Raw genomic sequence first — 25,836 nt, 5'->3', positions numbered from 1 at the left:
GTGACGTCACAAGCACTGTCACGAACCCCTCTTTTGTGACATTCGTGGAAATTTAAATGTGCACAAACACCTTCAAAAATGCGTAATATTTTAGTCTATTGCAGGTAACCAAAAAGTGCAAAGAGAAGACAATGGGTAATAAGCCCGTCGGTTTTGCTGGTTCTGCAATTGCACAAGGACCAAATGTTGGTCGTATTGACCGCTGGTCACAGTGGAAGCCGACTGCACTTGAGACCAAGTGGTTGCTTCTCTCAGGCGCTTCAGATCCTCCAAATGACGTAAAGATTTCAAAACGAAGAGCTGGTGGTGAATTTCTTTCAGGTGTTACTCATGATTTGGCCAACATGGAAGCTGAAGTTGGATCCAACTTGTTCAACACTGTAAAAGATCTTCATCAAAGCAAGTCTAGAGCTCTTGAACAAATCGGGAAACTTTTTGATGTATGCAAACGTGACAAGTTTAAACCAATGTTATACTACACTGGACATGGAGAAAACGGGACTGGAAACTGGTGCTTTGATAAGGGGACAATCAGTGTTCAAGAGATTGTTGATCTGCTGCCTGAAGGAACCTACTACCCAATGATCTTCAGCGATTCTTGCTACAGTGGCCATTGGGCAAATTTCTGCTTTGAAAAGAACATTGCAGGTTTTCATTGCCTTGCAGCATGCCCGGATTATTCTACAGCTTGTGATACCAAAGGTGTGTAAATTCAAGAATTTTATTAATAACAATTTTGTCTTGGGGCAAGGCAGGGCAGAACATAGTATCATTGCCAGTAATATGTTTATTCGGTATCCCGTGCTCTTTAAAGGAGCAATATCACGATATCTTAACTCATTTTTTGATTACTCTCAAACTGATAGATACCTCAAAATAGTAGTTTTCTACCTTAGAAAAACACCAAAGGAGTCATAAAAACCCGAAGGATGACCAAGGATGGTTTCCACTGACGAAGATTAAGACGGATTACGAACGAGAAACTTGAAAAAACTTGCTAATTTTTTCAAGATGCGTTGTCCGTGAGGTAGCTCCTTTAAAGATAGACTTCAGGTGTGTTATTGTTGTGTCCGATCGCATGTTGCTCAACTTTTGCACCACTGGGAACTCGCTATAGTAGTCAGATATCAGCTAATAAGGCGACAAAGGACAAGGCACACTTAATTGTGTGCCATGTCATGAGTTCTGTGGAATGTCATGGGACACGAGGGGTTCTTTCAAGTTTTTGTTTTGGTTAAGTTGCAAAGGGGCGTATGATTTAACTATCTCTTCGATGTCACAGTTTGTGCTTACCTAGAACACGGATCCGTTATCACGAAGCATGCACTTTTCTTGTGCGCGTAGTGAAATTGCTGTAGCACGTCGGTCTGACAAGACGTTTTGGAATAAGAATGCATGTACCCTTCAGGGTTATTCCATACCCTACTGTTAATCCGTCACGATGTTTATTCCAGAATTCACGAAGGTATGCTTGACAATCTGACCTTGTATCAGGCCATCCTTGGGTCATTGGGTGATAGCTGAATGAAGAGAGAGGAGCAATTCATCCTTATCTTTTTCCTCTTTAAGATGATTAATCCTTGTTGGGCTGGAATTCAGGTGAAGGTGTATTTCATAGAAGGACATGCTATAGTCCTTCGATTGCATCACCTGGGCAAGAGCTAATCGCTGACAATGCATCTACCACTGAGATGTTCTTGCCTTGAACACACCTAACTTCTACATCATATTCCTGAGTCTAGAGCATCTTTGCAATGCGTGGTGGAGCTGTTGAAAAGTGTTTCGTGGTCTGTCTCGCCGATGACGTTTCTTCTTAATGCACAAAAGTGGAACTTTTTAGGGCCGTGCACTACAGCGAGCATTTCTCTTTTGTTGTTTTGATAGTGTGATTCTTTTTCTGTCGGGAGCTTACTTCTATATTCGATGTTGCCCTTGCATGTCTTGGAACAAGGTTGTACCAAGGCCACGTGAGGATGAGTTGACTGGAAAATCCCTGTTTTGCTACTGTCAAAGTACTGGAACGAACTGGTGTGATAGCTTTCCTTACCTTATCTACAGCCAGCTGGTGCTCAGGGCCCAACTGGAATTCGCTGATTCTAGAAGGAGGCTGAAGTTAATGCCAGGCTGGGCACGTAACGGCTGAGAAACCGTCTTGCAAAGGAAAGTTTGTAGGTCGGTATGACTCACGGACGGATTCATGGCGCAAATTGCTTCTACTTTCTCTGGGTCTTGTCTAAGACCACTTGCGCTGATGATGTGGCCAAAGAATTTTTTTTCTGCGCAACTTATCTTGCATTTATCTGCGTTGAAACGGAGGTCGGTTTCATGAGCCGTTTTGGGTGTGCAGTGATGCGGCCGCTTAAAGGCTCAATTGAGGTCCTTCGGGCCTAGGGAAGTGTACCACTACTTTTGGTCACAGTTAGTAATGAGTTTTCCCGTTTATGGCGCTCGTCTACTTTCGGTATGATGACCAGCTCAGCAAGGGCGTCAAGTTCTTCTTTTGAGAGGTAAACGTAGTGCCTCAGGTACTCGTTGAGGTCGGTGGATAACAGGCGGTCCCGTGGGGTCTATGAACCCCGCTTCCTCCTGGAAGCATCCAATTCCCTGGAAGCAGTCTTGATACTGGCAAAGACACTTTGTTTCTGCATATGCATTGCCCTTTGAGTTTTGTGGAGAAGTTCTATGTGGTGGCGATGTAACAAGCATTATATCACGATATGTTGGAAGGCCCAGGATTGCTGGTCCTACAGTGTTTTCTACTGCAAGGGACATGAATTAAAGTGTCGTGGTGTGTTAGGGCGACTTTGCAAGTGCTATCAGTTGTGGTATGGAATGACCCCCAAAAGGCAGTAATCGTGTACTCGATGGGGTTTGTTTAAGCCGTGTGCAATCTGGGCTGCAGCTTAACTGTAGACATAGAAGCCTGAATGTGTTTACAGGAATGACATTCCATTTCTGCTACACCTACCACAATGTGTAGATCAAAACTGCGCAGACTACCCGTCTGCAAGGACACAAAACTTAATGACCCACCCGGCCCCTTTCTGTTTCCCCCAAGTATTAAATGACAAGTCCTATATGTATGGCTTATGGGTTTCGTTTGTGACATACTAGTTAATGCTAAAGACAGATAGTTTGATAGTTCATGGATGCTGTGTGTTTCAACTTGCATTAAGTAAGACTGCTTATCAATGATTCTTTTTTTATTTCTTGTTAGGTGAAGGTGGGGATTTGACTTTGTTTATGACTGGAAAGAAAGACCGCCCGAGCACTGAACCTATGTACAGTGGTGGAAGCATTGATGACTATCCGATTTCCAGTGGATATGACGAAGTTGAGTATTCTGATTTAATTAGCAGCCATATACAAAATTCTGAAAGAATTTTGATTTCCCAAGACATACACGATAGAACCTTTAGTGGATGTTTTGCAACTTCAAAAAGGTACCATCCGAGGCCGGCCCTTGCCTGGGGGATTCGAGAAAACTACAACTCGTTCCTGGAATTAGTCAAAGAACAGCGGAAATGTATGAATGGAAAGTCAAAAAACATATACTCTCTTGCATGCGATGAAAACTTAGGATTTGGAGTATTTTTCATTCAGGGTTATGGTACAAGTCAAGCAATTGTAACGAACACATCTGACATTGCGAAGAAATGGAATGAAGGTTTTCAGATCACTGCATGTGCTGCCTGGGGTTCAACATTTTATGTTGTTATGACAAAGGACACTGAGGAATACAAAGACAAAACACAAACATGGTTCACTTGTAACACATGGACCAAGGTCAACAATGAAATACAAAATGGTTTTAAAGAAAGAAGAGCCATAACAGGGATATGTTACTCCACTGGACTGCAGCAGTATTTTGTTGTTATGACAACGACACCAGAGGACCAGATTTACGAGCGTTTTGATAATGGAACTGAAGGGAGCGATTGGGTAAAGGATAAATATCAACAGGGATTTTATCCTACCATCATCTTCAAGAACCCAACTGATAATAAAATTCTTGTTGTGGTGACTAAGGATAAAAAAAGATCGGATTATGTGTGTCGATACAATCATAAGATTAAATAGGCTCAAACATTTCTTGGGTATATTTGTAATGTAAAATTACACTTACCATAAATTATAATTTCTTGGGAACAAAAAGCACGTGATTTATTAAAAAAAAAACATGAATTTAAAAAAGTCCCAAGACTACACCTGGGCCAAAATTTCCCATACCACCGGAGCATATTCTCCGGGTTTTGTAAGCAAGATGCGACTAGGAGTATTGCTAATCCCCGTAATCCATTGCAGGCTACCGTCAGTATTATTTCAGATTGTCGGCCAGTACCTCCACTCCTGCTGGAAAGGCATTGTGAAAGAAAACTGTTTTTTTAGAACACAACACAGTGACTCTGGCCAGTGCTTGGACATTAATAGGTCCAATCCAACTGATATTGGAATCGGTAGGGTGACATTACAAAGCGTTGAAAATGCGTTAGAAATAGATGTGACGTCGTTGTTGTCTCGTTATTTTATTTTTAAAATCCGGGTGTATATTTGCGTTCGACGAAGGAGAACGCTGTCCTAATCCGTTTGTAGTCGAGTTTTTTGGGCTATCTTTGTATGGTCATCAATTTGGCCGCCCCAGAAAATTTTTCAGGGGCGAATGACGTCATCTCCATGCCATGTGCTCAGGAAAAGGAGAGAGGCCCTGGGTACGAGGTTGGTGCTTCGTGATCTTTCAATATGGCGTCCATTTTGGAATCGCACAAAGATGTGGAAAGCATAACAGGGTTTTGTCCAGGGAAGTAGAGTTTTAGTCCGCCACCAAACGTCTTTAAAATAGTGTCCGTTCGTGAAAAATTATATGAGCTTCTTCGCAGCGACGCGGCGGGAACTGGTATTTTTGTGTCTCGCAAAAACACAACAACAGCGATGATAGGATAACAGGCTCAGAGCTGGTAATCCATGTACTTTCGACTGTGCTTTTGTGTGTGCTTAAGTGAAGTTGTATCTACATATATTATTCGGAGCATCAGTGGCAAATATGACTAAAGCTACTTATCAGAAAATGAGAAAGCTGTGTAGTGGTTCGCCCACGGTGATGACACCGAGTTGTGATGTGTCACTACTCAGCTGCTTTGCTCAACCGATTCAACTTCAGTCTCTGCGTACAGACTTGTGAGACTCTATAATACACCAATATATTCCCTTCGGCCACTAAGCATTGACAAGCTGAATGCAGACTATTTCAAGTTGTGCACCATTTTATATTACTGTTGAGTTACCTCTAGATCTATTGTATTTTATCATTGGTATCAAAATGTGTCTACGTGTACATTTCAGTTAAGTAGTCTTTTGTTACTGTTAGTATATATTACAAATAACTATACGAACATTTTCCAGAGTATCTTCTTGATATATATTCTACTCTATTTGGATTCATGAAAGACCTTTAGCCACTTTTCTTGGCACAATCAAAAGGCTTTATTCTTCTCTTATGGTTTAGAAAGATGGGTTGGTACAAGCAGATCAGGTTTCAGCTAGACAATGTCACATTTTCTGCATGGACTTTTCATTGTAGTTTGTACATCACAAACAGACCTCAAATATCAAGAAAATATGAAAACATAATATCATACTCCCACCCCTTGCCTCCAGCTTTCCCTTCCCCCCCCCCCCATCACCCCACCCTACCGAACGCACTCCCCTAATTTCCAATTACTACTAGTTTTGTAAGCTTTTCTTTCCTTATGTTTTTACAGGGAAATACAGTATTTATAATAAAAACTAAAATGGAAAGAAAGTATATCCCACTTCCTGCCCAGGACCCGAAAAGATGCTTTACTGACACCCTAATGTTTTTCTTTGTTGACCAGAAATGCTCTATAGATTGTCCCATTTTCCTAATAGCCGCTGGGTTACGAATATGAATAGAATATGATATTAATTTGTAAAGTTGTTATTTTACTTGACATGGCCACGTTCTGTGGTATAGGTATACGGTATATTCACACAGTATAGATGAAGTCAAGCTTTCGAAACCGAAAATGACATGTTACTACTCAGCATTTTCAGATCACTGTATAATAATTACATCATTTAATAAACTATGTCTCGACAAGTCTTATCAATTGTTCGATTCTTTGTTTCCATCGATATCCTTGATTGAGTTTAAATCAATGGGTTAATATTAGACATGACGCCGAACTTAAAATAGCTTTATCAGTCATTTCTGAATTTGGGAAACAGCTTTCCGCCACTGCATGTGTCTCACTGCACTGACAAACAACCATCCACTTGCCTGCTCATTCGCTCTGCAAGGTATGTAAAGTTTCTCTGAAGTTGTCTGGAACAGTCTAACCTGTGTGTTTACATGAACAGGCTGTGTAGTTCAGTTTTGACTGTCTGTGTTATCATGTGGTTCGAAGAGGAACAGACGCCATTTCTTTCCTGCCATATTACAAATTTGAGACAGTAAACACTTGTTTTCTAACTGGTTTCCTCGATGAGACATTTCTGTTTTTGCCGGTATTTTGAACCAGTTCATGCTGCCTTGCCTATTCAGAGTGCTTTCAAAAATGCAGTGAAGAGCAGATAAAAAGCTGTGGCCAAACCAATAAAGTGGTCTCGCACGAGTAAGAAATGTTGGACTGTTTCGAATCCAAATCCCTTTCTTTTTGTCGAGCGGGTCTTTAACCAGTTCTCAGTACTACTATGAACACCCGAGCTCAGTCATTCTTCAGATTCGTTATAAAAGCTTATGAGCACAACTATTACTGATTTTCTGTATGGTATTCAATTTATTCAGTTTGTAATTTCGCATCTTCAAAACTCATCAGCCACGTATATCGTTGCAAAATGGGACAAGCAAACGTCAGGAAGACGATATTTGAATGCATGTTTAAAAGCCCTTCTTTAAGTTATCGAAACATTCGGTAATCTTTGTTAGCGCTTGACAGTAGCGCTATGCTATCTCGTAGTACCGTGATGTAACAGCTGTATTTTGGACCAACACAAAGGAATTATTTTTTCTTTCTCTTGGGTTTTACATGTCATTAAAACGGTAGTTCAATTAGCATGGACAAAAACAACTTCAAAGAAGTACCCAAACTGAGTGGCAGAGGGTTTTTTAGATATGTAAGTTTAATACCCGGGGGGGGGGGGACTCCCATATGAGAGTGACGGGGATGCTCGTCTCGCTTAGGGGTATAAATTTCGGACTTTGGGTCTCGCTTAGGGTGTTCTGGGGAAAATGCAAGAAAATGACAATATTTTTAGCCGTCAGGGTCTCGTTTAGGGTTGCACACGAAGAAATATACAAATATAAGTTCTTTTTCTCAGAATTTTAGTATCTTTTAGGGGTCTAAAATAGCTTGAGCCACGCCCAGATTGGTCTCTTTTAGGGGTTCTTTTCAAAATTTCCGACGAGCATCCCCGTCCCTTTAATATGGGAGTCCCCCCACCGGGGTTTAATATTTGGAATATTTTTGCAAGAGTGAATTGTCTGAGAGTAAAGTTGAACTATCTGTTGAACTAGCGCAAATGTCGTTATTTGCCAGGGAATTTTCAGTTTGTTTTATCTTTAGTTTGTACTATCAACAAAGTGCAGCACTGAGAGTAGCATCACTTCAGATATTGTGTACTTCTTTGATTTGTTCCCTTAGTCTAGAATGATCTGTGTTCCTAGTTTAATTAACTTCCTGATGAATGTGGCATACGGTGACGGCCTTGATCCAGCGACATGTCCATGTTGCACGATACAAATGCATTTTTTACAGAAGATGAAGTAGTTTCTAGTTTGTTGTTTAATACAGAACATAAAGTGATGCGACTCAGTAGATTTTTTAACTCACTTTGTGATAATTCCTTTATTTGATTAAAATATTTTTGATGCTGATCAATTGTTGTTTTGTTTCCAATCTATGTTTTCCTTGATTGAGCTTAAATCATCAATAGAATATTATGAGTTACCGACACGACGTCGGAATAAATAGTTTTAGCAGTCATAATTATATAAATTTAGAATTTGCTGCCCGCAAACCCAGGTCTTTCAAATATCCAGTTATTCGCACTACATGTAAGATTATGAAATCAGCTTGCATTTGTTTGCTTTCATTGCATTGTCCTTAACCCCAAGTTAAAGAAGCAAACGGGAAATAAATGGCGACTTTTGCGTTGCGTCTTTTGATTATAAATGAATAAGATGTTTCACACAGACGTAGCTGAGTTTACTTATCAGTTTTATGCCAAGCTGGTGTACGGAAACATTTTTTTTTTGTACGAGATTATGATCTGCCACCATTTGAAAGCCTAATACTCTGGAAAGCTAAGGGACCCAGAGTTGCTTTCAGTTTCGAATCACATAAGCTAAGGGCATATCATTTACAACATAGCAGCACGTCTGCAAATTTAAATTGTGCTATATACACACAACTGTTCTTTTACACGTTTACGTTAACTGCAAATCTAAAATTTTACTCATTCACCTATTTCTCTGACAATGAAACAATAAAACTTAAAAAGAAATCCAGAAAATAGTTTGAACTTCCTGTTTTGATAGCAGCAGGATTACGAAATGCCGTATTTAGTTGCAGTCTCGTGACAATGATTACGCAGTAAACCTAGTTCCGCTTAGTGCGTTTTGCTGAGTTCTCTCAGTATTTGTTTCTCTCGTGTGTGCTGCCTGTCTGACCACAGTTTCTTGTGTGTGTTTTTCAGTTACAAGTAAACCTACGGTAAGTCATAATAGCTCATATTCTTTGTTTACAATACAATTTTTAAAGTGTATATGGCATGAAAAATATTTTCTGCTTATTTGAAAGGCCTTTCGAAATACAGAAGAATGGCGTTTTTCTTTTCGAAATATCTTTTTTCGTTTCAGAGATATTGACGTTTTTGTATTATGCAAATTAGATCAGTGATGACGTCATAAGATTTGACGCTAAAAAATGGTAAAATACTGAATAAAAAATATCTCTGAAAATATTGAAGCAGTGTTCTTGAAACTTGGCACCACAAATGTGCATCACAAAAGGAACAAAATGACACCCTTAGTATTGCTGCCATAGCAACTCTTTCAGCTCCAGTCTCTCTCTGTCAAAAAGACAAATATCCCCATATCTGACCCCTAAAGTGAGACAAAGGGTCCTGCTTAGAACAGACATAGTTCCCATATTGTCTTAATTCCCACCATCGGTTTGGCTGCGCTAGATGGTTCTTGGTTTAAGACAAAAACTGGGAATTTCAGTTTTTATTGAGACAGCACCAGCGGCAAAACTGTTGTCATGGCAACAGCCCTAAGAGTAAATACAATAAAAATACAATATTTGAAGCGAATAAAGAAAAATTGCAACTACCAATATTAGAATTAGATGGTGGCACAAGAAAAACCATGGGCTACGCTTGATCTTATACTTGAATTTAGAGACGCCAAAGAATAAATGTCGCTTTTCTGTTTTCCACTAAATCGGTAAACCATTTAGTAGACAAACAGTCAGTTAGGCGCAATCAGAATATTTAAACACTTTACAAACACTTTTAAGGCTCTTTCCAAGCAGCAGTACACTTCTTGAGTAAATGGACTTAGAGAGCCTGCAACTTACTAAATTCGACACAAGCACTGAAACATATTTTTCAGTCGCAACAAAACAGACAATAAAATAAAGTCCAGCCTCACGTTCATAAACTTTTCCTCTGGGCCAAGTTGCACGATTTTCGTATTGTTTTGCCTCTCATCAGCATGTTTTACAAAAAATACAGCACTAATGATGCCTCGGTTTGGTATATGTAGAATTTCTAGGACACAAAAATTCCCAGAATCAGGTGAAATCCAAAATGACGTGACAATTTACTTGGTTTTCTGGTTCGCCGTCACGGTCGATTTTCTTTCTGGTGCACTTCTGCCTACCGAGAAACAAAAGAAACACTCACAAATGATGTTATAAATAGCGGACGGCATTTACAATTTTTGTATAGAACGCGAGTAATTTCTTTAACATTTATAAAAGAAATAAAAACTTTCTCCGCGTGCTATGATGAGTTATATAAGCAACTGGGAATTTTTAAGAACACTCGAGAAGTGCCGGCAAGAACACTCGGGCCCTGCTTTGTTACCCTTTTCTCTCGTGTTCCTTAAAAATTCCCGCGTCGATTTTGTTCATCCTGAAAGAATGAAATAATAATAATGATGATGATGATGATGATGATGATGATGATGATGATGATGATATGATGATGAAATTATATTTCATATTTCCATATTTCATATTTCCATCCCAGAACCATGCCTTGTAATTTTGCTGGTTCTGCAATTGCACAAGGACCCAATGTTGGTCGTATTGACCGCTGGTCAGAGTGGACTCCAACTTCCATAGAGCCATTGTGGTTACTACTCTCAGGTGCTTCTGATCCTCCAAAAGACGTGCAAATCTCTAAAAGGAGACTCAGAGGCAATGTGAGCAGAGGTGGTGAATTTCTTTCAGGTGTTACTCATGATTTGGCAAACATGGAAGGTGCGGTTGAATACAAATTGTTCAACACTGTTAAGGATCTTTACCTAACCAAGTCCAAAGCTCTTGAACATATCAGCAGCCTTTTTGACACATGCAAACGTAGAGAGGTTAAACCTATATTGTACTACACTGGACATGGTGAAATTGGGACTGGAAACTGGTGCTTTCATGATGGTACAATCAGTATTCAAGAGATTGTTGATCTGCTGCCTGGAGGAACTTACAACCCAATGATCTTCAGCGATGCTTGCTACAGTGGCCACTGGGCAAATTTCTGCTTTGAAAAGAACATTACAGGTTTTCATTGCCTTGCAGCATGCCCGGAGTATTCCACAGCTGTTGATACCAGAGGTATGTGTATAATTTAGCAACTTGAAAGATCTGTCAGTTAGAAGATCTTCACACATGAATTTGGTAAAAAATAGGGCGTGCTAAGAACCAATCAGATTCGAGAATTTTGTTATAGTTATGTTTAGCGTGAAAATCGCCCAAGTAACTTGCAGAAGCGCAAAGAGACAGAAAAACGACACCAAGTAAGGCTTTAACTTTATTACAGCTTTTTAAAGGTTAAACAGTGATATGTTTTAACCAAATTCCAAATCCATACAAACTCTTGAGCATGCTTTAATGTTTCAGTGCAATAATGGTAGCCTAATTCCACAGGCTCAATACAATATGGCTTACACAAGTCACACAGCGTGCTCAGCTTTTGTCAGTCTTGTTTCAAGAACCTCTCGGGTTGTTGCCCCGAGAAGAAACCTGAAGCCTGGCTACGTAGACCACACAATCAGAAGAAGAGAAAAAGGAATTTGAAAATCTTCTGTCTGATGCTATTTCTATTTATTCCAGTAATACTCAGCCTCGGTTATTGCGTTTTATTGCATTTCATTTATCTTGCGGCCCGCAGCCTAAACTATATATCTTATATCTTATCTATATTTCATGATGAAGGATTTTTTTACAGTTTCATTTGAGTAAAAATTAAAGTCAAATAAATGCAACTATAAAACCTGCATCGGTAAGTTACCGATGCATCGTAAGCTGAACAAGCGCATACGAAATTGGTGATTTGGGGGCTTGCTGGATGATCAGGGCATGTGTCACGCGTACCCAAAACCCAAAATGTCTAATAACTTCGTCTCTGTCCTTTGAGACTGCTGAAAGTGTTAACTACGTTGTTAAGGTTTACCAAAAATGTATTTCAAGTTTTTTTTAAAAATCTGAACCGCGAACCTATATTGCAACCCCTACCGTCCACCAAAAGACTGGTCCCTTAAATATACGATGAATTCGTTCAAAAAAGGAGTTATTTGCTTCAAAAACGAATTGGTGTTTGGTTATAAACACAAGTTACAAGTTATAATTGCAGAAGTAACAGGTATCTTTACACCACAGTTTCATCAAGAAAAGCTAATTTTCTTTTTCTGGGTAGAAGATTTTGTGCTGAATGGAAAGAAAAGCTTCATTAGGTTTCAAGATAAAGAGCAAAAACGATTTTAGGTTTTTATTTTTACTGATTTCTGGAAGTTGGGTAGCTAATCAGAGCGCCCGAAAAGCACTTGTTTTACCAGTGGTACTATTCACTGGTTTTGTATGTACCAATGCAGGATATCGCCAAATAACCAATCGAAGCGGCGCATAAATCACTTTTAACTACTTTAATACTGCTAAGTTAGCTACCCTTAACTACGTGTACAGCTTGCTTTTGGTTCGTTTTGTACACAATTAATATAAAACATTCGCGAGTAGCCTATTGATATGCGACAACTTCGCGAAAAACAAAACGTTGGAAGGATATTGCGTAGCTGCGGCAATTCGGAGAAAGATGTACCCAAGGATCATCGATCCACAATGTAGCTAACATTATATTGATCCGGGGATAAAGTGGCTATCGAGTAATTGACTGGATACGAATCGTATAATTCTTTCTTTGATTTTATTCAATCTGTAAGAGACAATAAAATTACATGCGGGAAATACGAAATTACAATACTGAAAGTCAAACTGGTTTCAAAACAAATTACTTACTTCTGTGGCGTTATCCAGTCAGAGATTACTACAGAACAGGTCAGCGAAACTGGACAGAAACGGGTCAGCACAAAAACTACAGGTTAGCTAGCGAGGAACAGTACTTTTCTTCTTTTCAACTGAAAAACTGTGTCATTTGATCTCAAGGTCAACTTACTAATACGATTGCGACATCGACTGTCAATCAAAGCTAAAATTAAATATCAATCAGCTAATTTGTAAGATCAAAATTCAATCAACGAAACTAACCGAAAACTGAAAGTACCAATATGCTAAGACGCTTTCCGAACGTTGCTCTTCACCTTTAATTTTCACAATTCACTAACAGACAGTTGTATTAATCAACGAAAACTGCTTCGGCTTCACGTCAGCATCTACTCGCCATGTTTTTCTTTGGCCAAAGCAAAGGCTGCGACTGCCAGGGTTGAAATGCCGACACAAATGACGAATACATAACTACACGACCAAGAGCGCAACTTTAAAGAAAAATTATCGCAAATGTGATGAAGCTAATTTAATGAACACGGACTGAAACTAGGAACACCGTAACAGCCCCGCGTTTACGAATGTTGCAAATCTTAACATACAGGAAGCAAAAGTTAAGCATGAATTCTTCATTCCTCTAATTAATCTTTCGAATACTTCATAGGCGAAGGTGGAGATTTGACTTTGTTCATGACTGGAAAGAAACGACGCCCGAGCACTGAACCTATGTACAGTGGAGGAAACACAAGAAACTTTCCGATTACCAGTGGATATGCCACAGTTGAGTACACTGATTTTATTGGCAGCCATTTATTCAATTCTGAAAATATTTTGGTCTCTCAAAGTATGTGTAATGGCTACTTTTGTGGATGCTTTGCACCTTCGAAAATGTACAATCCAAGACCCGCCCTTACCTGGGGGATTCGAAAGGACTATGACTCTTTCCTTGAGTTTGTCAAAGAAAAATGGAAATGGATAAATGGAAAGTCATACAACATATATTCTCTTGCATGTGATGATAACTTGGGATTTGGAGTGTTCCTTATGGAAAATTATGGTACAGCTCAGTGTATTATACCGACTGGCACCTCTCGTATACAGGCAAAATATGATGAAGGCTTTATGATCACTGCATGTGCTGCCCGGGGTTCAACATTTTATGTTGTAATGACAAAGGACACTGAAGAATACAAAGAGAAAGCACAAACATGGTTCACTCGCAGTACGTGGACTGAGGCTAACAATGAAATCCAGAAGGAGTATAAAGAAGGAAAAGCCATAACAGGAATATGTTACTCAACTGGACTGAAAGAGTACGGTGTTTTTATGACAGAGACTTCAGAGGGCCAGACTTACAAATGGTTTGATGATGGAACTGCCGCGTGCAACTGGATTGACGAGCAATATCAAGTGGGATATCATCCCACTATCATCTTCAAAGATCCAACGGATAATGAAGTTCTAGTTGTGTCAACTAGGAATGAAAATAGATCGGGCTTTACAGCTACCATTCGACTTAATTATAAGCTTAAGTAGGATTGAAACACTTCCAAAGATATATTTGCAATGCAGCTTGATATGAATTCACTCTTTTTAGAATACTTCTTCCTCAAAATTCCAAAAGCCCAGCTGTAAGAAACAAGCTTGACTCGACTATACAAAAAAGGAAAACAACTATCTGGAAAAGCTGATAGGCGAGACCTCAAGGCCATCTTATTATTCGTAAACATTTGTGTCGTAATTTGTACGGTGGTCAGTCCGCTTCTAAATTTTCCTTTTTTCCATTTCAGCATAGTGTTCTAGCTAGGTACGCCGTCTCTTTTGGGTCAGAACAAATTTTGAAGTTGTTCTTTAAACGAAAACATAGCAATTAAACTCCCCTGTGTGAAGGTGTACACAGAATCAACTTGCACTCTAGGTCGGCTTTCAGAGACTTTTTCTCAAAAAAGGAAACCTTTTCTTCCTGATATCCACAATGATCATAATTCCGTAAGGCTCGTAAAGCGACGAAAAGATGTTTCGGGGGTTTCACTTCAGTAAAAGGGAAGACTACAACTATGGCTTTCTCAAAGGAATCTTGCGTTTCAAATTTCCACTCTAAAACAAGTTTGTAATACTTATTCTGAAAGTGATGCAAGGCTGAGGAATTGACTGAAGACGTATAATAATTCTGTTCGCAATATGTTTCTCAGCAGAACTATCCCTGATGCAGTTGCAAAGGAAATACCGACACGAAACGGTTGGATTAAAATAACACGCAGTTTTCGCTGTTCACTTAGTCTGGCCCTACATCATTTTTAGGCGTTACCTTTATACAAATGACTCATCTTTGCTCTAGTTTTCGCACGTTATTTTAAAGCTCATGATTCGACTTGGTTGCAAAGAAACTGAGTAAGACCGGTGCAAATCATATACAATCGCTAGTTCGTTTTGGTCAGCTAGTACTGTTTAAAAACATGTTGACCTCTTTACATTTATTCAGCTATGTACAATTGATGTTAATCGATATTTACAGTTTAAATTTATCTACAGCTAAATTAACGTTACAAGTTGCATTACCATTAGTGTTTTCTCAGTATTAAGTTTCCAGCTTCATTTTTCTTTTGCTTATTAAGTATTTTAATAGTTGTGAAGACCTTCGTAATAATCTCAATTAAAAAAAAAGTCAAGATATTTTTAACCTGACAGAGGCTATAAGGGCCGTTCACACTGGTCAGTTTATTTATGTACAAAAATTTTTGTAAACCATTAGTGTTTTAACACAACTAGAAAAGAACTAATGTAACATAACAAATAGAGCAAAACAAATTTAATGTAACAAGTCAAAAGAATTTACTTGTATTTACGTGAAGGAACTGAATTTAATTGATGTGGATTTTCAACTTCTTAGTAGTATTTGCTAACTTGCTGTAGTTTTTATCGTATTATATTGTCATTTTATAGTGATCTTTTTGTAATTTTATCTCATTTTATTTTATCACAGTCGTATTGTAATTTGTTTTATAATCTTAAATACTGTAATATTAGACAATTCACACCGAAAGGCCCCGCTGGGGAGTGTTAATACAATTTGTAGGGTATTGTATAAGGAACAGAAGCTAATGGTTGTCTAAAATTCAAAACAAGAAAGTTCTGAAGTATTCAATGTGCTACTGAACTGTAATTAACCATTTAGCCAAAATAAAAATTCTGTTTACCAGCCTCCATTAATTTCTTATAACAGTACTCGGGAGAATTCTCTTGGTGATCACCGGCCATACTCTCATAACCCGCGCGCATGACTTGTATTGGTATTTAAAGGGGAAGTCAGCTGTCCATCACTAATTGTTAGAGCTCGCACCTGAACTCGCACTTGAGCTCGCACTTCTATCCCAGCGTCCATGACCCCTGCTTCAGCAATAGGCACAAACTTGTCATCAATCTTAACCAAAACTATCGGCCGATCCACATGGCTCCTCCTAGCAGGGTCCCTGTGACACGGTGTCCAGCGATGAACCACAGTCCCCTCCACACCCTCAACTGGGTTCCAGTCCTTCCAATACGATCTCCCGCCTCGCTCCCTCATGAGTTCCGAAGGCCACTGAACATCAATCCTTCGCCCCAAGTTAATACTATCATAAACTTGCCCGCGGTCAATAATTCGTACACGCTGGGTCAGGCCCTCTGCCGCCGCAGCTCCAGGACTTTGGAGCTGAGGTGCTGGGTGCTGGGCTAAGCTCACTGATAATGTGCTGGGTCTCTTGGAGCCCGAGCTTGCAGTTGATCTTTGACTCGTACGCAAACCAGGTTGACCTCTATTGAAGGAGGAACTTGGAGTTGACCTACGGGTGCTTATATAAATGGGACCCTCACGGAAACTCGTACAACGCTCCGCAAAACTTGGCCCTATAGAAACGTCCGGCACTGTGCCATCCGGGAGATTTCCTCCACTTTGACAAGTGGCACCACAGCGCATGCGTATGCGGTGCCACAAACGGCCAAGACAACCAGCAATGCCGTTGAAACTTAAAGGACCCCCAACAACTCTAGCGAGTTGTGAATTTGAGTTTGCATAGGATGTTGTGAGTGGTGACACGTATATAGGATATCCTATAGGCTGGTCGCACGAAGAGTTAATAATGTTTCGCAACGCCTGCTTAGCGTTTTGAATTGAGCCACGCTCCGGGTTCCGGTTCCTAAGAAAGATCAGTTCTTGAAGCTGTCCTGCCTATAATCCGCGAACACACTCACAATTGACCTAGAAACCAAGCAAAATAAAATCAGTATTCAAGCCTCGTCAAAAGCATAGAACGATTCAACAGTTATTGGATGAGGCTGAGCAAAATACTGTTGTCAGTTGGTGTAACTCATTGTGTGCCGATGCTGAAAGCAGAGGCAAGTAAACAGTTAACCTACACACTGACAACTAATAATACCTTGTGATATCTAAATATAAAGATGGGTGAATCAATCAACCAGTTTCCAACTGATAGTCGAAAAATATGTATGTTGGACAGAGCCTCGTTCATCGCGCGCCAATTCTTACAAAGTAAAATTCTTCAGTACTAACTTTTATAACCCTGAAGCTCAGGTAACTTTTGTCAAGCATGATGATCTTGTACTCGTCTGTGCCATCATCAAACACGTGTCTGAAATATATAGAACAACAAAAACAATAGAACTGAATTAGTATTCGCTCGTAGCATCCTACATTATCTTTAAGGATTTTTGAAATTTTTTGTTGTTGTTGAATTTAGACGTGCAGCGGAACTTCGCATAAGGGAAGCTCGGATATCCTGTCTAAGATGCCCCTTGTTAGGGTGGGGTGCTATATAAAATGAAGGTGTAAAAACAGTGTCCTCGAGAGACCAGTTCCATAACGAAAAATTGCTCAATGTACAGGTTGAAGGAATATACAATTTGAAGGAAGCAAACAAACAAATGCCAGAGCTATCACACACATGTTGTAAAAAAATCTTAAACTAACACGAAGTTTATTAATTTTCCTAGAGTGACAGTCTGACATGAAGGCACCATGAACGTAACAAAATTGAGTATTACAGCTGGGCTTTCAGTTTGTTGGGCGTAGAGCCACATCTGTCTTTTCCCTGCCGACGGGCTAATAGATTTGCTAATTTACTATGTTAACACTTTGTCGCACACTTCACCTGTGCGCCAACAAAGATGGCGTATTAGCAAGCACAGCCTGCCGCCATTTTGGATCTCCTTCATGCGAGATCACCATACTTTCTTCATGTGATGAGATAGCATCGTAAAGGACTGAAAGTTCCTCGTACTCATCAGGAGAAGTGAAGTGATCCTTAAAAAGAAGTGAGCATACAAAAAAACAGAATCAGAATCTGAAAAATTAACCTTAGTGTAAGATCACATCAAGCTGAAAATATCATCGCAGATCTCATCATCACTGTACGACGATCTTACTGGGCATAAAGTCATTATCGAACTTGGCATGCTCGTAAGAGTTTCTTTATCAAAGCATGGATATCTAAGATCGCGCACGAACGTTTCTAAATGGACGAAACATGGCCAAACCGCATTACTGATAGTCGGACACGACCCACCCATCGATATTACTATCTATTTGGATTCCTTGGCCATTTCAAGAAAAAATACAATGCAAACAGCGGCAATAAACTTGACACATGGACTACGCGTGGTTTTAAAAAACTTGGAATTTACTTGACGTTTCGTATGCTACAACACACATCTTCAGAAGTGACGGTTATACTGCTTGATATGGCCCCATTTGATATTGTGACCATTAGCGATTGCGTGATTAGTGACCCACTTTTAATAGTGACCCACTTTTAATAGTAAGTGCTTTTAAGTCCTTTAAAATGCTCCCTTCTGTCATGCAGTCGTCGTGTTTTCGTCAGCGTCTTTTCGACCGTCCACACTAGACCACCCAGCCGGTGTTCCCAATTTTTTCCATCATGGAGACCGTTGTTTGGAAAGCTCTGTTTTTGGTGACCGAAAACGCCGTTTTTGTGTTGACGGTTGGCTAAACCGGAGAAAGAAAAGATGACAAAGACGCGTTTTCAAAATTATCCTGATTTGTGTGAACGCGGCCCTTAATAAAGATGATGAAATCCTACCGTTTATATGTGTTTACGCATGAACGGATGTTTGCTTTCATTGTACTGTTTGCGTTGTCCTTAGCCCCAAAGTAAAAGAAACAAAGGGAATAAATGGCGACTTTTGATTTTAAATAAAGAAGATGTTTACAATGACGTAGCTGAGTTTAATAATCAATTTCATGCCAAGCGGATGTACTAAAACAAAACTTGTTTTTTTTAAACCAATCCCTCCCCTCCCCAGCATGTACCAGTTCCCTCCCGGAAAGCCTGATAGTCAGTATATAAAGCCAAGGGTCACGCAGTTGCTTTCAGTTTCGAATCACATAAGCTGTGGGCATATCTCAAGGGCAAATCAATTGCAACATAGCAGCAAGTAATTTGAACTTCCTGTTTTGATAGTAGCACGATTACGAAATCATGTACATGTATTTAGTTGCAGTCTCGTGACGTTGACCGCTCGAACATGTCGGACAGTGCGTTTCGCTGAGTTTTCTCTTGTGTGCTTCCTTTCTGACCGCAGTTTGTTGTGTGTGTTTTTCAGTTGAACCTGTGGTAAGTAATATTTAGCGCATATGGTTTGTTTACAATACAAATTGAAGTCCTATAGTTTAATTTTGTATCGAATAATACCTGAATAGCCAACCTTCAACATAATTTTCTGTTATTGTCTTCTTTCTCCTTGGTGTGTGATTTCCACTTGGCATGATGGGAATTCCGACTGCCTTTAGCGCTGAATGCCTTTAGTTGCTGAAGTTTAGTTCTCATCGGTCCTTTGATTGAGTTTATGGTAGATTCTCCGGGAAATTAAGACCTCCGCATTGTCTGTATTTATTGCAACTGAAAAATATGTTTTGCGTGTGTCGAATTTAGTAAGTTGCAGGTTCTCTAAATCCATTTACCCTCATTTTCTCAAGAAGTGTTGCTTGTTAAAAAACATTAAGTATTTGTAAAGTGTTATTCCGATTGCGGCTGACTGACTGTTGGCTGTCGGACATTTGCAGACTGCAAACTGCAGACTTGCAGACTTGCAGACTTTCACTCCGGTTAGCCTACTACGCACTCCTGTTAACCTGTGTACGCTTAGCTCTCAATGATGGCAATGATAACACGATATATTCTCTAAGTCTGCAGTCAAATGTCAGACATGATAATATTTCATAAGAATGACGAATACATTAAGAGAAAATCGAGCTCAAGTCAATATGTAAGCTTATAGGTAATCTCATGATTTGGAATCCATGCAAATATTAATAAGCACTAGTAAATTTTCAAAGGCTAATGCATAAACAAAATAAACTTACGCAAATGAAATCTGCCACTTGAGTAGGGACCTCTCCATAAAACACACATCCGACACCTCCATTGCCGATCTCTCCTGAGGGTAGAAACTCCATCCAACTTCTGGATTGCCATGCTTCTGTTATGACACATTACAGTATTCCTAGTTTACCTGTCTGCGATGAGTGGAGGAGGAGGAGCGAAGAAGAGTGGTACGAAACCGGTCACCCGTGGAAGGAAAATCATCTCCTTTTGCCAAACTACTGAAACAACAAGGAAGGAAGCCTACGCAGACTTTTCACCCGCAGCTTTTGCATGCTAGCCGGACCCATGGGTAAAAACAGGACCGATAGCAGTCCAATCGTGTCAGTGGCAAAGTCATAGCTGTTATGGCTGGAAAGGGACCACCACTCTTATTTCAACTTAAAACAGTCAAGACATTTTTTCACATACGTAATAATCGTAATAATCTAAGACACTACACTGGGATGCCCGCCGGTTATAATTCACCGTCTCTTTTATATACCCCTTGTCCGGTAACGAAAAAAATTCCTCGGTCTGAGACCCCGGACTTAAGCCCTCTCTCCTTTTAGCTGTCGTCAACAAAACATTGTCAAACCCCAATAACAAATAACAATAAAATGACAAATAACAATAAATAAATGAGTTTGCAAGAGGAGTGCCGGTAAAGAAAATTTGTTTGTTTGTCAAAGTGTTTGTCTTACAATATAGACCTCGTTGAAATCTTATAGGTCTTTTGTTGTCATCTTATTCGCAAACGGCGTTTTACAATATACTTATGGGCTTTCACTGGATGTAAGTTCCTCAAACCAATAGGCTTATACCAGGGGGGGGGGGGGGGGAAGGGAAGAAACTTCCTTTGTTATACGACTAAAAAATGCGGCATAGCGGTGCCGGGCAACCGAGTGTCAGAGTAGTTATCGAATGGTTGCTAAGGGCCTAGTGAATAGCTTGACAAAGTTCATTGTTTAGTTAGCATGTTTTGGTCTTGACCGTGCACAAAACGCAATAGCTATTTGCATTTTATTTGCTCCTTTGATGAAGATTGACGGACATCAAAATAACAAACAGTGATAACGGTGACCAGTCTGGCAAATGCAAGGCTTGCGAATTATACTAATTAAAATAACTTCAGTGATTCTGAAATGATTTACCGCATTTTTTAGTTGTTAAATGTTAACCGTGACAAATTTTTCGCTTGTTATTCCACGCCGCCAAAACATTCTCAGGGCCTGTTTAAATGGAGGAGCAGTCCCGCACCGGTTCAAAGCGGCTCTCTGATTGGCTGATTCACGAGAACAATAGAAAATTATAAAAATTATAAAATAAAAGCCTTTATATGTTTTGTGGTTATTTCTTTCTTCGTTAGTAGTTCCTCTAATTTACATTTCATCTAAGGAACCTTTATGCCTTATCATAGGGATCAATAATAGCAAGGGCAAACATGGGTAAGCATGGGTAAGCACGGCTATGACCGTACTATGGCCGTACCGGCCATAGCCGGCCATAGCCGGCCGTTCCGACTATACCCACTGTACCGACTGTTCCGGCCATACCGACTGTACCGACTGTACCGGCCGTTCCGACTATACCGACTGTACCGGCCGTACCGACTCGGTACCGACTGTACCGGTATTACTGGGCGTACCGAATGTACTGGGTGTGCCAAGTGTACCGAGTGTACCAAGTGTACCGAGTGTACCGGGTGTACCGGGTGTACCGAGTGTACCAAGTGTACCGAGTGTACCGGGTGTACCGAGTGTACCGGGTGTACCGAGGGTACCGAGTGTACCGAGTGTACCGCGTGTACGGCGTGTATCCGGTGTACAGAGTGTACCGGGCGTACTGAGTGTACCGAGTGTACCGAGTGTACCGAGGGTACCGAGTGTACCAAGTGTACCGCGTGTATCCGGTGTACAGAGTGTACCGGGCGTACTGAGTGTACCGGGTGTACCGGGTGTGCCGAGTGTACTCAGTGTATCCGGTGTGCCGAGTGTACCGAGTGTACCGAGTGTACCGGGCGTACCGAGTGTACCGGGCGTACCGAGTGTATCGAGTGTACCGGGCGTACCAAGTGTACTGGGTGTAAAGTGTACCGAGAGTACCGCGTGTACCGGGTGTACCGGGTGTACCGAGTGTACCGAGAGTACCGAGAGGACCAAGTGTACCGCGTGTATCCGGTGTACAGAGTGTATCCGGTGTACCGGGTACACCGAGTGTACCGAGTGTACCGAGTGTACCGAGTGTACAGAGTGTACCAAGTGTACCGAGTGTACCGAGTGTACCGAGTGTACAGAGTGTACCAAGTGTACCGAGTGTACCGAGTGTACTCAGTGTACCGAGTATACTCAGTGTACCGAGTGTACCAAGTGTACCGAGTGTACCGAGTGTACCGAGTGTATCGGGTGTACCGAGTGTACCGGGTGTATTGGGCGTACCGAGTGTACTCAGTGTACCGAGTGTACCGAGTGTACCGAGTGTACCGAGTGTACCGGGTGTACCGGGTGTACCGAGTGTACCGAGTGTACCGGGCGTACCGAGTGTACCGAGTGTACAGAGTGTACTCAGTGTACCGAGTGTATTGAGTGTACCGAGTGTACCGAGTGTACCAAAGCGTGTACCGCGTGTATCCGGTGTACAGAGTGTACCGCGTGTATCCGGTGAACAGAGTGTACCAAGTGTACCGGGTGTACCGGGTGTACAGAGTGTACCGAGTGTACCGAGAGTACCGAGTGTACCGCGTGTATCCAGTGTACAGAGTGTACCGAGTGTACCGAGTGTACCGGGGGTACCAGGTGTACCGAGTGTACCGGGTGTACCGAGTGTACCGAGTGTACCGGGTGTACCGGGTGTACGGAGTGTACCGGGTGTATCAAGGGTACCGGGTGTACCGGGTGTACTGAGTGTACCGGGTGTACCGGGTGTACCGAGTGTACCGGGTGTACCGAGTGTACCGGGTGTACCGGGTGTACTGAGTGTACTGAGTGTACCGGGTATACCGAGTGTACCGAGTGTACCGAGTGTGCCGAGTGTACCGAGTGTACCGAGTGTACCGAGTGTACCGAGTGTACCGGGTGTGCCGAGTGTACCGAGTGTACCGAGAGTACCAAGAGTTTCCAGAGTACCGCGTGTACGGGGTGTACGGGGTGTACCGAGTGTACCGAGTGTACCGAGAGTACCGAGAGTACCGAGAATACCGGGTGTACCGGGTGTACCTGGTGTACCGAGTGTACAGAGTGTACCAAGTGTACCGAGAGTACCGAGAGGACCGAGTGTGCCGCGTGTATCCAGTGTACAGAGTGTATCCGGTGTACCGGGTGTACCGGGTGTACCGGGTGTACCGGGTTTGCCGAGTGTACCGAGTGTACCGAGTGTACCGAGTGTACCGAGTGTACCGGGTGTACTGAGTGTACCGGGTGTACCGAGTGTACCGAGTGTACCGAGTGTACAGAGTGTACCGAGTGTACCGAGTGTACCGAGTGTACCGGCCGTACCGAGTGTACCGAGTGTGCCGAGTGTACCGAGTGTACCGGGTGTACCGAGTGTACCGAGTGTACCGGGTGTGCCGAGTGTACCGAGTGTACCGAGGGTACCGAGTGTACCGAGGGTACCCAGAGTACCGAGAGTACCGCGTGTACCGCGTGTACCGGGTGTACCGCGTGTATCCGGTGTACAGAGTGTATCCGGTGTACCGAGTGTACCGGGTGTACCGAGTGTACCGAGTGTACCGGGTGTACCGAGTGTACCGAGTGTACCGAGTGTACCGGGTGTACCGGGTGTACAGAGTGTACAGAGTGTACCAAGTGTACCGAGTGTACCGGGCGTGCCGAGTGTACCGAGTGTACCGAGTGTACTGAGTGTACCGGGCGTACCGAGAGTACCGAGTGTACCGAGTGTACCGGTTGTACCGGGTGTACCGGGTGTACTGAGTGTACCGAGTGTACAGGGTGTACTGAGTGTACCGAGTGTACCGGGTGTACCGGGTGTACTGAGTGTACCGAGTGTACAGGGTGTACTGAGTGTAATGAGTGTACCGGGTGTACCGGGTGTACTGAGTGTACCGAGTGTACCGGGTGTACCGGGTGTACTGAGTGTACCGAGTGTACAGGGTGTACTGAGTGTAACGAGTGTACCGGGTGTACCGAGTGTACCGAGTGCACCGAGTGTAAAACCGGGTTAGGGTGTACTGAGGTGTACCGAGTGTACCGAGTGTACCGGGTGTACCGGGTGTACCGAGTGTACCAGGTGTACCGGGTGTACCGAGTGTACAGAGTGTACCAAGTGTACCGAGTGTACCGAGTGTACCGAGTGTACAGAGTGTACCAAGTGTACCGAGTGTACCGAGTGTACTCAGTGTACCGAGTGTACAGAGTGTACCGAGTGTACCGAGTGTACCGAGTGTACCGAGAGTACCGAGTGTACCGCGTGTATCTAGTGTACAGAGTGTACCGAGTGTACCGAGTGTACCGGGTGTACCAGGTGTACCGAGTGTACCGGGTGTACCGAGTGTACCGAGTGTACCGGGTGTACCGGGTGTACCTAGTGTACCGGGTGTATCGAGGGTACCGGGTGTACCGGGTGTACTGAGTGTACCGAGTGTACAGGGTGTACCGAGTGTACCGGGTGTGCCGAGTGTACCGAGTGTACCGAGTGTACCAAGTGTACCGGGTGTGCCGAGTGTACCGAGTGTACCGAGAGTACCAAGAGTACCCAGAGTACCGCGTGTACGGGGTGTACGGGGTGTACCGAGTGTACAGAGAGTACCGAGAGTACAGAGAGTACCGGGTGTACCGGGTGTACGGGGTGTACCGAGTGTACCGAGTGTACCGAGTGTACCGAGAGTACTGAGAGGACCGAGTGTGCCGCGTGTATCCAGTGTACAGAGTGTATCCGGTGTACCGGGTGTACCGGGTGTACCGAGTGTACCAGGTGTGCCGAGTGTACCGAGTGTACCGAGTGTACCGAGTGTACCGAGTGTACCGAAGTGTACCGAGTGTACCGAGTGTACCGGCCGTACCGACTGTACCGAGTGTACCGGGTGTGCCGAGTGTACCGAGTGTACCGGGTGTACCGGGTGTACCGGGTGTACCGAGTGTGCTGAGTGTACCGAGTGTACCGAGTGTACCGAGTGTACCGGGTGTACCGAGTGTACCGAGTGTACAGAGTGTACCGAGTGTACCGAGTGTACCGAGTGTACCGGCCGTACCGAGTGTACCGAGTGTACCGGGTGTGCCGAGTGTACCGAGTGTACCGGGGGTACCGAGTGTACCGAGTGTACCGGGTGTACTAAGTGTACCGAGTGTACCGGGTGTACCGGGTGTACTGAGTGTATCGAGTGAACAGGGTGTACCGAGTGTACCGAGTGTACCGAATGTACCGGTTGTACCGGGTGTACTGAGTGTAAGACGAGTGTACCGGGTGTACCGGGTGTACTGAGTGTACCGAGTGTACAGGGTGTACCGAGTGTACTGAGTGTAACGAGTGTACCGGGTGTACCGGGTGTACTGAGTGTACCGAGTGTACAGGGTGTACCGAGTGTACCGAGTGTACCGGGTGTACCGGGTGTACCGAGTGTACCGGGTGTACCGGGTGTACCGGGTGTACCGAGTGTACCTGGTGTACCGGGTGTACCGAGTGTACCGAGTGTACCGAGTGTAGTAGTATAAGGCGTTACCGTAGGGCGCACTTAATATTCAAAATGGTGGCCGATCTCAACGAATACATAATAATAGTAAAAAACGAGCTTGAAAATTTAAAAAGGAAACGCGTCATAGGGAAATGTAGGGGGATATGTAAGGATAGAAAAAAAAAGACGGAGGCGAACAGGTGTAACAGGTTTGCGTTGGAACTCTCAAGTCCTCTCAACTAGTATAAAATAATTTTGAAAATAGTGTCCGATCTCACGTCATATAAAATATTATTAAAAAATCTCGATGATT

General features: G+C 42.4%; 3 protein-coding genes and 1 pseudogene across 4 annotated transcripts in view; 3 read left to right on the top strand and 1 right to left on the bottom strand.

Moving 5' to 3' along the window:
* The first annotated feature begins 71 nt into the window (after window positions 1-71).
* LOC144634581 (uncharacterized) lies at window positions 72-4,374 on the top strand. The gene is made up of 2 exons (XM_078493586.1): window positions 72-702; window positions 3,218-4,374. The coding sequence occupies exons 1-2, from the start codon at window positions 132-134 to the stop codon at window positions 4,078-4,080; spliced, it is 1,434 nt and encodes a 477-aa protein (XP_078349712.1). The 5' UTR covers window positions 72-131; the 3' UTR covers window positions 4,081-4,374.
* A 1,719-nt stretch (window positions 4,375-6,093) lies between these two features.
* LOC144634579 (uncharacterized) overlaps window positions 6,094-25,836 on the top strand; it is a 108,324-nt pseudogene continuing 88,581 nt past the window's right edge. Inside the window, exon 1 of the transcript XR_013567217.1 lies at window positions 6,094-6,318. The product of XR_013567217.1 is annotated as an uncharacterized LOC144634579 (transcript). The remainder of the gene's footprint in view (window positions 6,319-25,836) is intronic.
* LOC144636979 (uncharacterized) lies at window positions 8,321-14,057 on the top strand. Its single transcript, XM_078496165.1, has 2 exons — window positions 8,321-8,732; window positions 13,192-14,057. The coding sequence occupies exon 2, from the start codon at window positions 13,212-13,214 to the stop codon at window positions 14,055-14,057; it is 846 nt and encodes a 281-aa protein (XP_078352291.1). The 5' UTR covers window positions 8,321-8,732; window positions 13,192-13,211.
* Window positions 16,621-19,992, bottom strand: LOC144636978 (pecanex-like protein 1). The gene is made up of 4 exons (XM_078496164.1): window positions 19,900-19,992; window positions 17,669-17,820; window positions 17,071-17,149; window positions 16,621-16,758 (listed from the first exon to the last, which is right to left on the bottom strand). Exons 1-4 carry the CDS (start codon window positions 19,990-19,992, stop codon window positions 16,729-16,731), a joined length of 354 nt encoding a protein of 117 aa, XP_078352290.1. The 3' UTR covers window positions 16,621-16,728.

The sequence above is a fragment of the Oculina patagonica genome, chromosome 13, assembly GCF_052425735.1.
Source record: "Oculina patagonica isolate OP01 chromosome 13, crgOcupat, whole genome shotgun sequence".
NCBI classification, from domain to species: domain Eukaryota; kingdom Metazoa; phylum Cnidaria; class Anthozoa; order Scleractinia; family Oculinidae; genus Oculina; species Oculina patagonica.
Note: the sequence above shows the minus strand (reverse complement) of the source record. Positions and strands in the feature narration are given on the sequence as shown.